Source organism: Limulus polyphemus, unplaced genomic scaffold (assembly GCF_000517525.1).
Source record: "Limulus polyphemus unplaced genomic scaffold, Limulus_polyphemus-2.1.2 Scaffold6163, whole genome shotgun sequence".
Lineage (NCBI taxonomy): Eukaryota > Metazoa > Arthropoda > Merostomata > Xiphosura > Limulidae > Limulus > Limulus polyphemus.
Window position 1 is genome coordinate 25,394 of NW_013671773.1, and position 12,885 is coordinate 38,278.

Below are 12,885 nucleotides of genomic sequence, written 5' to 3' on the forward strand. Positions count from 1 at the left end.
ATACATTGTACAATACACTATTACCTCAGCTGTTTATGAATCAACCTGCATACATTGTACAATACACTATTACCTCAGCTGTTTATGAATCAACCTGCATACATTGTACAATACACTATTACCTCAGCTGTTTATGAATAAACCTACATACATTGTACACTACACTATTACTTCAGCTGTTTATGAATCAACCTGCATACATTGTACAATACACTATTACCTCAGCTGTTTATGAATAAACCTACATACATTGTACAATACACTATTGTCTTGGCTGTTCACTAACTGTATTGTTGTATAATTCCATTTATTTCTCTGTAGGATGTTCTCTAGAAGAGAAAGATTATGATGATGGAGCTGAGACAACTGTAGACTGTAATAACTGGTAAATATTGTCAAGTATAGCATTTTAATTTAGAAAGATGCAAAGATATACACAGCTTACCAATAAGTAGATATACACCTCGAGTGCAACTAATTAATAATTAGTGATCATATAAATTACTAGCCAGGATAACAACATTGTATAATATATTCATTTAGAGATATTTCTGTGTATATATATATATACATAATTTTATATTTCTTACATACAAGACTTACAATAACTTTTTAAATTTACTTAGCAAATTAAAAATAGTTTTTAATTTATTCATTATTATGAAAATAATTTATTGTAAATCTGTCACAAATAAATGATATAATGATTTAGTTTGTTTCTATAAAGCATTAACTTCAGACATTAATAATTTTTTAAGATTACATACCCTAAGTTTCCATATTTGATAACCTTCCAGTGTTTGTGCTTGTGGAAATTGGGTTTGTACGTCATCTGCTTGTGATGATGATGATGAAGATGACTCTTACGGTAAGTGAGAAAAGATGTCTCTGTTTATGGATTGATGACAATGTAACAGATCACCTTGGTTTCTGTCCAGATTAAGTCTTATTATGATCTGTTACAATGTCATCAGTTCAGAAACAAACACTAGATAAGTAAGCTGGGGTGTCCTTGGTTTCTGTCCAGGTAAAGTCTTATCGTGATCTGTTACATTGTCATCAGTTCAGAAACAAACACTAGATAAGTAAGCTGGGGTGTCTTTGGTTTCAGTCCAGGTTAAGTCTTATTATGATCTGTTACATTGTCATCAGTTCAGAAACAAACACTAGATAAGTAAGCTGGGGTGTCCTTGGTTTCTGTCCAGGTAAAGTCTTATCGACACCCCAGCTTACTTATCTAGTGTTTGTTTCTGAACTGATGACATTGTAACAGATCATGATAAGACTTAACCTGGACTGAAACCAAAGACACCCCAGCTTACTTATCTAGTGTTTGTTTCTGAACTGATGACATTGTAACAGATCATGATAAGACTTAACCTGGACTGAGACCAAAGACACCCCAGCTTACTTATCTAGTGTTCTGTGTGTTTGTCTATGGAATGATGACATTGTAACAGATCAGGACAAAACTTAATCTGGACTGAAACCCAAGACAATTTGAAACTTCAATTAAAGAACATGGCAGAACGTGACAAACTCTTTACATATCACTGAGTGGGTCATTGTACAAATACTTAAAGTAGTAAAAGTTAAAAAATGAATTAAATATAAGAGAATTATTAGAAATTGCTAAAAATAAAATGATTTTCAATATAGATTTAGGTCCTGGTGCCACAAAAGTAAATTTCTGGAAATCAATTTTGTAAATGTTGCCACTGTATTATATGTAAATCAATTTTGTAAATGTTGTCAGTGTACAATATATAAATCAATTTTGTAAATGGCACCACTGTACAATATATAAATCAATTTTGTAAATGTTGCCACTGTACAATATATAAATTAATTTTGTAAATGTTGCCACTGTACAATATGTAAATCAATTTTGTAAATAGTGTCACTGTATTATGTGTAAATCAATTTTGTAAATGTTGCCACTGTATTATGTGTAAATCAATTTTGTAAATGTTGCCACTGTACTATATGTAAATCAATTTTGTAAATAGTGCCACTGTACAATATATAAATCAATTTTGTAAATAGTGCCACTGTACAATATGTAAATCAATTTTGTAAATGGCACTGCTGTACAATATGTAAATCAATTTTGTAAATGTTGCCACTGTACAATATATAAATCAATTTTGTAAATGTTGCCACTGTACAATATATAAATCAATTTTGTAAATGTTGCCACTGTACAATATATAAATCAATTTTGTAAATGTTGTCACTGTACAATATATAAATCAATTTTGTAAATGTTGCCACTGTACAATATATAAATTAATTTTGTAGATGTTGCCACTGTACAATATGTAAATCAATTTTGTAAATAGTGTCACTGTACAATATGTAAATCAATTTTGTAAATGTTGCCACTGTATTATGTATAAATCAATTTTGTAAATGTTGCCACTGTATTATGTGTAAATCAATTTTGTAAATGTTGCCACTGTACTATATGTAAATCAATTTTGTAAATGTCGCCACTGTACAATATGTAAATTGTACATTTACTTGAGTATATAAATGAAATTTCCCGTGTTTTTCCTGTCTCCCGAAGATGGTGGAGCATGATCCACCTTAACATATAGAATTTTTTAGTTTTATATTCTTTTAACTTTAAATACGAAATTATGGTGCATTTTCAAAACTTTGCAGTCATCAACTGATTTTATTAAATCCATGCACAAGAACTGTTAGTCAAATATATTATAGCTTATTTCTCTGTTGTATTTAATTTATCCTGCCTTCCTGTATTCAAAGCCCTCTGAACCACCAACGTGTAGATTATCTGCTACAAGTAGTAATTTATTTAATTTTTTTGTTTTAATTGTAGATAAAGTATCATACAAATCCTATATTGTGCTTCATATACGTGATATTTTTACATGTAACAAAAACTTCATCTTTTCAGAGGACAATGAAGCTGCCAAAACTGAAGAATGGGACAAGTTTCTTGAAGATTTGAATATAAATAATGATAAAAGCACATGAAAAAAGTTACTTACACATTTTACATCTGTATTTGCTAAAGGAAATTTACAAGAACAGTATTTTTCCACAATTTTGTAATAAACTTACTAATTTTTATCATCTGATTTAAACATCTACTATAAAAATGTTAAACACCTGTTTACCAATAAACATAAACAAATCTACCAAATTGATACCATACTTAGTTATCAGACATTAATAACTTTCCTTCTCATAATGAATAATTAATACAGTACAAGGTTTTGTAGTCTAAATTGTTTATTATAGATAAAAATATTCGTATATATAACTGCTGTTTTAACCAAGATAGTTAAGTGCTTTTCTGAAATATAATTGCTATGGTATGTTTTTTTGAAGATTTTCTAGGCTTTTTATTGACCATTGTGTAATTCTTGATTGCTTAGAGTCTTTGTATTTGTTAATTTTTATAAAAACAAAACAGAAAAGTAAGAAAGCAAACTGTAAACCGGTAAGTCGCCATAAGTGTGCCATAAATGCTTTTAATCATGTAGTTAAACATTTTGTGTAAGTATATGTCAGTGTTTGGAGGTTTTGTATGCAAATCGAATAAATATTTGTTTTGTTTTTTTACTGTTGTCTGTTGCACTATAGTATAAATATCAAGTTGTTCTAGGCCTTATTGAGAATTTGCTGAATTGTATATTAACAAATTATTGAAGAAGATAGACAAACACTTCACATATACAGAGACTGAGTATATTATATTAAAACGAACTTGGACTCACACCAGGTCATAACAGGCCATATCACCACATCTGGTCATGTTCTATCTAATACCTGTGCATTTTGACAACAGTCTGCAGTATAGTTTCGATTTCAAAAGGCACAATCTTAAAACTGTCATATTCAAAGTACACACTTATTCCGTTCCGAGTTTCCAGAATCCACCTCGTGTACAAGGGCATAATTTTTACTCCACCCATTTCAACAGTCCAGTCGCACAGAAATCCATAAGCTCTGCATCCAGTTACTTCACCAGGATGTGTCTTTATGGAATAGCATGAATCTCCATTTTATTCTCTAACTTTTTAGGGTTTGTGAAGGTTGAACATAATATACCTAACCCTCTTTATATTTTTCATGGTACTTTTATGACAACAGAAGATCTTTAAAAAATATTTAATACTAATTTAACACAAATTTCATACTTGACATATCTATATATATAAAAAATAAATTCCATTAAAATAATACTGCGTATTTTCTGTTCTAAATAATATTACGTATTATAAAAAATTTTTGTATTCATTCAAACAATCAATTCTCATATATTTTTCTGTTTTTTATTTTCTTCTTGACATAGTCTATCCAATGTATAAAACGTATGTACACCGTACAAGGGAGACCATGAAATCTTTAGGGAACTTCGGACTTTATTGATATTCCAAATTTTGTTTCTAGTTTTTCATAAATTATCTTAAAAACGCCATTCCTACCAATTCTCGTTATATGAAACGAAATACATAACAACAAAGTAAACGTGTCTATATTATATTTTAAATCACGTTTTTATTAAGACAGATTTTAAACAGAAACTTACTGGTAAATAACACTATAGAACAATCGTCTTTATACCTATCAGTATCATACAATTCAAAAGGTAAAAACTTAAAATTGACTTTTAATATAAAAAAATTATTAAATAGAAATGAAGCAATATTTTTTTGTAAAAAATAACTGATACAGCCCAAAGGTTTTAAAACAAATTTCGTACAGGCATTTGTAGACACCAAAGTAAATAATTTTATTCCCATAAAAAATAAAATCAAAGAATAGGGTGTGAAATTCGAAGAAGGGAATTGTGTTTGAGGTTAAAATCCTTAAAATATAAGTTAAACTTTACTGCCGTCATATTACGTATAAGAGAGATAAAAACAACTTTATGTGTAAAATTTCAGATACTTTTTCATGCAGACTGGTAGTTTATATTTGCCGCTTTAATCTCAATTTGTTCACAAAATAATCGCAAGTTGTTTACAAATCACAGAGGTTAGGGTTGCAACTAACACTAAAAATACCACCGGTGACTTTTCTTAATTATAATAAGAATTACATACATGAGAAACAACTGTTTTAACACTATACTAGATTGTAGAAAACAACCATACACTGTACTAGCGGAATAAGATGTAAAGAACATGTGCGCCCTTTGCACATAGTATGCCAGTATAAATAATTGTATGCACTGTTTGTTAAGGTACTGGAGTATTTGTCTCTATTATCGTTATTAAGAAACTTACATTTTTTGAATTATTTGCAAGTATATAGGAAAAAAACAAAATTCTGGGCATACTGCAAAATAAAATATGTTCCTTAAAGGTTTTTCTTTCAACATCATTAAGCAATTGATCGATGAAGTGATAACCTGCAATTACATTTATAAATATTCTTATTATTTTCATCTCTAACTGTTAATTTTTAAAAAATAACAAATAACCAGCACCCAATTTAATAAGACTGATTGTTTTTTCGATGACGAGGAACCCACTTTGAGACTAATAATGGCTGGAGACGGCTTGAATGGGTAATGAAGAAACTTTAATACTGTTGTACATTTGTTGTACATTTGCTGTTGTATTAAAGTTTCTTCATTACCCATTCAAGCCGTCTCCAGCCATGATTGTTTTTTTGTTTTTCAGTATTATTTATAACGTTAGATTATTTCTGTCTAGAAATTATCATTAATAACAAATTTGCAGTTGGTGACCAACTTTTATATCACCTCTGTTTTAAAACTTTTTATATATTTTCAAACCTCTCCTCAAACATGTTTAATATATTTAGATAAAATTTGTGTAATAGGGTTCATATTTTTTCATTTTTTATTTTTGTTATTGATTCTCTTATATCTTATAGTGGTTGCCGAAAGATGTCAGCACTATAACTGACAGTCTTAACAGCGAGTGCATCTACTGTTTATGGTATTGCTGTACTGTTACCAACATATTAATAGTGTTTTGTTCGAAAGATTTTTAATGTTTTGTTTTTTACAAAAATATAGATATGACAATTTTACAAGATACTTTAATTATTTCAGTCAGTCAGGTAAGAAACTACGCTCTGGTATTACTATTAACTATTACTCAGTATTACTATTCATAACTATATATGAAGTGGGATTATTTAAACTAACTTACTAAGTGACGTTAAACTTTATAAACAGATTAACGAAGTATTAAAAATTAAAGTATATTTTGCTATACTTAAAAAACTTAAGTTACACATCATACTGCAGTGCTCTCTTAATTTATTCACAGATGATCAGAGCTTTGATTCGTTTGAAGAATGGGGAAGGGGGCAAATTATATATTTCATTTTCAAAATTCAAGATCTTGGAAAGAAGTAAACATTCATGTAAAAAACAAAAATGCCTCCAACTTTTGTATAATTTCATTTCTTTTAATTTATAGACATAGCTTGCATCACAGCATTAGGCTATATGTTATTTATAGCTATTAAATTTGGTATACATTTAGGTGTGTATCTATGGGACTGAAGCAAAGGTTGATTTTAGTATATAAAGGAGTGGATTCTTTGCCCCCACCTCTTGCATGAATACACCAGGTATATAGAAAGAGTCTCCCATCGGCATGTTAGTGTAATGGTTTCAAAGTTGGTAATGAAGATTCAACTTTGTGTTTGAGTATTTAGTTATATGGGGACAATTCATAATGTATTTTTTTTTTCTCCTATTCAAATATATTAAATGGGTGAATGCTTGTGTGAAACTTTTCACTGACTCAATATTGTCATGTAGTTGTAAATTTTTACATTGGGTTTCATTGAAGTAACATACAAAATATTATAAAACTCTGTAACTCTAAGGTCAGTTGTTTGAAAAATGTTTCCTCAGCATACAAAACCTTCAACAGTTTTGCTGAGTGCACTAATTTGTGGAAAGTGAATTTATGGTATTAAAATTTGGATATACTCTATTTTTATTATGGGGAGAGATATTAGTATTATAGAATTAGACTAATTTGAATGCAATAATTGAAAAGTCTCAAACATTTGGCTGAATGTTGGAAAGTGGTGAAAAAGAATAATTAGATTTATGGAATTTTTTTAAAGGAGCTTTAAGTAGAGCTGGGTGATAAGTGGAATTTGCTAGACAATTAATTTTTAGGTTAATTAATTGATTATATGCATCTGATCAACTATTTTCACATAAGAATTGGATTGTTGGAATCAGGGGTTTTCAACCTTTATGCTACCATGGAAACCTTGTTCGAAACTTTATTTGCAGTGGAACCCTATCATACATTATATTATTATTGCAGGTAAAATTGAAACATAACCTCAGATTTAAGTTATTTAATTAAATTAGTCATAGTAATGTGTATGTGTTTTAATCTGGGAGCACAATAACTGGTAATTATAAAAACAAAATATCCAAATAAATTATACTCGGGCCTTAATAGAAATATTTGTTGTTGATTACTACCTCAACTCACTGGGCTGTTTGGTGTTGGGATGAATATAAATTCTTCAATAATGCGATGGTTATTTAACTCTATATATATGGGCAAGTCAAACTGCTCATGTCACGACGTTTTAGTGAGTTACATTTGAAATTTAATTAAACTACTTATTTGTCATAGTATACAAACAAATTTGACAACAAAGTATAGATAATAAGTCAAATTTTAATATTATATAAGTTTGAAGTTCTTAATTTTATATTCCTATTCTCTATTCATTGCCTCTTCCTTAATTTATTTACCTCCCCTCCGAGAACTAGAATATTTGACATAAAATAGTCTCTATAATATCTTCTAGCTGATGTGATAGAAAATTTTTATATCCTTCAAGCTTATTTGTCTAAAGAGCAATCCAATAAAAATTCAGACCCCTCCTGTCACACCCTATATTTTACAATTTGATAACAGGTTTCCCTGACATCCACCCTAATTATATTTATAACCAATAGAAAGCCTAGATTTCAACCAATTGATCGCCATATTTTTTTATCACTTCATTGAACAGATAATTAACCTTTCGGGTTGATGAGAAAAACAATTTCCCATGAGAATACTTCGAGGAGCTCAGCTGAATTTTTAATGGTTTTTCTCACATACTTAGAGAGATAGAAAAATTGTGACAGTTACAGAACAGTCTCAGCTTTTTTTTTTTTTTATTACTACCATTACAAATTTTTTTCTTGCAGAACCCCTGAAACCAGTCTGTGAAATCCAGGTTGGAATAATAGAAATTGTAATAATCAAAAACACTAATTTAGATTAGTTGATTATTTTCATGTTTTTAATTAATTGAGTGCTTTAAATGCTAATCAATGCAATTGCTGCTCACAAGTATTTAATTAATCAATTTATCACCCATCTGTGAAGTTCAGAAGTAGAAAACTTTGCCAAGGCTTCATTTAGTGAATTGTGTTTCAGTTTCTGTCATTTTATTAGAGGCTCGGATAAACATAAAGGTTTGTTAGATAAGGTTGGGAAAGAAATCCTAAATGTTAGAGGAAATAAGAACATATTATGGAAACTTTGGTTGAGGCTGTTTATTTTTAAAAACATTTTCTTAATTAGAACTAATAACTAGTTTGCCAGATGATGTGTGTTGGTAGTTTGAACTTCTTATAGATGTGAAATTATAACTATTTTGGGCTGTTCTGTTGGTTGGATGACCTTGATGAGCCAAGTGGTCTTCTGTTCTTTTCTTGTATTCTTGACTAAAATGTTGGCATAATCAATGAATGCAGTGTTACTACTGTTAGGGTGTGTGTTTTTTTTCCAAGCATAATGCTTCAGCATGAAAGGCCAAAATGTAGTACAGTAAGAAGTGCACATCGTAAAAGCTCTCGGGTGTTATTGCTAAACTTGTTTATTTCTTACTTTTGATGTTTAATAAGGACTGATTATTTCTTTAACTTATAGTATCAGTTTCATTACACTACTGGTTGCATTGCACATCTAGTGGTTAGTGCCTTGGATTAATAAATGAAAGGGTGTGGGTTCGAAGTTTCCTCATGATTCATTATGTCCTTAAGTGAGACACTTTACTCCAAATTTCCTGTAAAATGGGTACTAGCTAATAGCTGGAGAATAATCTCGATATACTGGAACCCCATCTAGTTCTAGGGGACATGAGTACTACTCTCATCCACTTGTACCACGGATGTCCGAGTTAAGTCATCTTAACTATGTTCCTTTCAGAAATGGAACAGATTTGACCAACCAACTGCCTGCACTGTAGAGTGAACTGAAACCAAAATTCAGGTTATATATATGTGTTTTAGCTGAAATTCAGGTTATGGATCTGCTTTTAATGTCCTTTTTTGGCAGTTACAATATCTATATCCTGAACTGTAAATCTGTCATACCATATATAGTGTTTCAACTGAAGTCAAAACACTAGCATTAAGAAAAATCTATTATGTTTGCAAATGGAGAAAAGTTAATGTACTACTTAATACCCCCCTTTAAATTCTGTAAAATGCTGGCCTCCACTACTGATTATGGCAATAAAACAATTACCCTGTTATGAAAATAAAACTGTAATTGGATACTGACTGCCTTTTTTCTAATTTTAAACTTGTGTCCTTTTGTCCTGCTATCTTCTAAACACGGCAGAAAACAACCAGAGCCCTTTACATCCTGCTATCTTCTAAACACGGCAGAAAACAACCAGAGCCCTTTACATCCTGCTATCTTCTAAACACGGCAGAAAACAACCAGAGCCCTTTACATCCTGCTATCTTCTAAACACAGCAGAAAGAAACCAGAAGCCTTTATGTCCTGCTATCTTCTAAACATGGCAGAAAGAAACTAGAAGCCTTTATGTCCTGCTATCTTCTAAACACAGCAGAAAGAAACCAGAACCCTTTATGTCCTGCTATCTTCTAAACACAGCAGAAAGAAACCAGAAGCCTTTATGTCCTGCTATCTTCTAAACACAACAGAAAGAAATAGAAGCCATTATGTCTTGCTGTCTTCTAAACACAGCTGAAAGAAACCAGAAGCCTTTATGTCCTGCTATCTTCTAAACACAACAGAAGAAAATCAGAGGCCTTTATGTCCTGCTGTCTTCTAAACACAACAGAAGGAAATCAGAGGCCTTTATTGTATCAATCTACTAGAGAATCTTGTAAGCTTCAATAAGATCATGTTGACACTTTTTACTCAAGAGAAAATAGAAGATCTTAACCTATTGCTGTAATTCCATCCTACTAGCCTTCCTCTGAACCTTTTTTTTCAATGAGTCAATATACTTTCTCAGATAAAGAAACTAAAACTGTGCACTGTATTCCAAATGAAGCCTAACTAGTGAATTTATAGAGGTATAACAGGGTTTGAGGTTAATGCTAGTAAAATTCAGAAGACACCAAAAAAAATTGCCAGTACACATTTTTGAAAGAAGATTTGTAGGTTCTTACTGTCATGTATCAATTTACCCAAACATCTGTGATACGTGCATTTCAGTCATTTATACTGCGAGGTTTTGGGAAAAAAGGTTACAACAGATTAACAGTCTTTTGGACACCATATGAGCTACCTGGCAGTGCAGTTTCATCAGCATCGTGGTTAGAAATACTGTGATTGCACATTAAAGGTAATAACAAACAGAAATTGCAAACTGTAGATAATTTTATTTTCCATATTCTTCATAATTTGTCCATGATTAACATAAATGCTAGGCCTATTTTCTTATAATGCTTCACCAGCTTTTAGTATTTATATACCATAATGTTTTTAGTTTAGGATGGCTGTCAGCAGTTGGGTACTGTTAACTTTGTTGGTTCAAGTGTTGGTGGATTAGATACAACAGTTTCTGCCCAAAATCAAGCATCTTTTAACTCTTGTGAAATATTCACTGTTACATGTTATTAAAATGAGTTTGATATTAAAAAAATAATTAAAAAAGAAATGTGACACTGAAGATGTGTACATTTGGGTAGAATATACAGGATGTCCAAAAAGTCTAGAACCATGGGCACTTCAATGAATTTTGCAGTGTGTGTTCCACATGCTGTCCTTGTAATTAGAAACAAGTTTGGATTAACAGTAGGATTAACACAACCTCATGCTTTGACAGAACCATAATCAGTCATGTATCTGAAATTAAGAAAAGCTACAAATCACCCGTGGTTCCAGACTTTTCGGACAATTTGTATGCATATTTATTAATACAGGAAACAATTATGACACAGTTTCAATTAATGTTTTGAGAAAAATAATGTTGCTGGTAGCAATCCTGAATTTGCTAGTATGGAAAAAAATACTTAGCAACCGTTTCCTAGTGCCTTCAAAAGTTAAAGTTGATACCTGGATAATTACATCTTTTGATGTCTTCAGTAAGCCCTAAAATTCTATTAGTTTAACTAACAACAGAGCACTACTTTGATTGTTTGAGTAACTTATCCACCAATATGCCAAAATATTTTTCTTCACTTATACTGTTGAGTTGGTTCCAATGTGCAATACATTTATTATTTTTAGTTAAAAACATAGCATTTCTTTAGCTTTGAAACAGATATATTTTAACACTAAAACATTTGTAGGAACAAATAACTGTTTAAAAGAAAAATATGACAAAGTTCCCAGATTTGTGATTTGTTTTCAAGTGTTGTAAATTTTGTACTACTCTTTTATTCACCCCTAAAGGTGTTGTAGCCAGTATCTCAAGAAACCACAAATTACAACTCAGACCACATTTTTACTAGTCATTGACACAAATAGAGTATAATCTCTTCTGTCCAACAGTTTTTATCTATTGACTGTACCATTTTCAAAGCTGGATTATCTCTTCTGTCCAATAGTTTTTAATGTATTGGCTGTACCATTTTCAAAGCTGGATTATCTCTTCTCTCCAATAGTTTTTATGTATTGGCTGTACCATTTTCAAAGCTGGATTATCTCTTCTGTCCAATAGTTTTTAATGTATTGGCTGTACCATTTTCAAAGCTGGATTATCTCTTCTGTCCAATAGTTTTTAATGTATTGGCTGTACCATTTTTAAAGCTGGATTATATCTTCTGTCCAATAGTTTTTATGTATTGGCTGTACCATTTTTAAAGCTGGATTATTTCTTCTGTCCAAATAGTTTTTATGTATTGGCTGTACCATTTTTAAAGCTGGATTATCTATTCTGTCCAATAGTTTTTATGTATTGGCTGTACCATTTTCAAAGCTGTATTTTGTTAATATAGAGCATTTTCTATCATATCCTAAAAGGGGTGGTAACAAGGGGGTGTAGTGATAAAATCACTGATAGAGAAGCCATATCACATGTAAATGCTTTGTGGTAAGTGAAAAAAATTCTAATAAAAGTTGATAAATATATTGTTTCAGCAGAGGCTCATGGAGCTGCATAGAAATGAAAGTTAAAACTTTTTATTTTTCTTTAACAATTACACTAAATAAAAATTACTTAGTAACAAAATATCAATTATAAAATATATTTGAGATAACATTAATTAGAATTTGAAATATTTTACATAAACTTTGATATTAGAATAAAAAGACATAGTTATAGCGATAATTAATAAAAACTAGTAGTTATAGGGTTAATTAATAAAGACTGGTAGTTATAGTATTCCCATTAATTAGTGTGTGTGACCAGATGTAACAATACTTGAAATAGTGATGAAAGTTTTAATGTTGTGGTAGAAGTCTTCCCATTAATTAGCGTGTGTGACCAGATGTAACAATACTTGAAATAGTGATGAAAGTTTTAATGTTGTGGTAGAAGTCTTCCCATTAATTAGTGTGTGTGACCAGATATAACAATACTTGAAGTAGTGATGAAAGTTGTAATGTTGTGGTAGAAGTCTTCCCATTAATTAGTGTGTGTGACCAGATGTAACAATACTTGAAGTAGTGATGAAAGTTGTAATGTTGTGGT

The 12,885-nt window shown here is 30.6% G+C and overlaps 1 protein-coding gene across 1 annotated transcript in view; it reads left to right on the forward strand.

Moving 5' to 3' along the window:
• Positions 1–3,594, forward strand: part of LOC106473427 (follistatin-related protein 1-like) — a 27,765-nt gene extending 24,171 nt beyond the window's left edge. The window contains exons 8-10 of the mRNA XM_013934108.2: positions 322–385; positions 798–868; positions 2,924–3,594. Coding sequence (XP_013789562.1) covers positions 322–385; positions 798–868; positions 2,924–3,003 — 215 coding nt within the window. The 3' untranslated portion in view covers positions 3,004–3,594. The remainder of the gene's footprint in view (positions 1–321; positions 386–797; positions 869–2,923) is intronic.
• Positions 3,595–12,885: the final 9,291 nt, after the last annotated feature.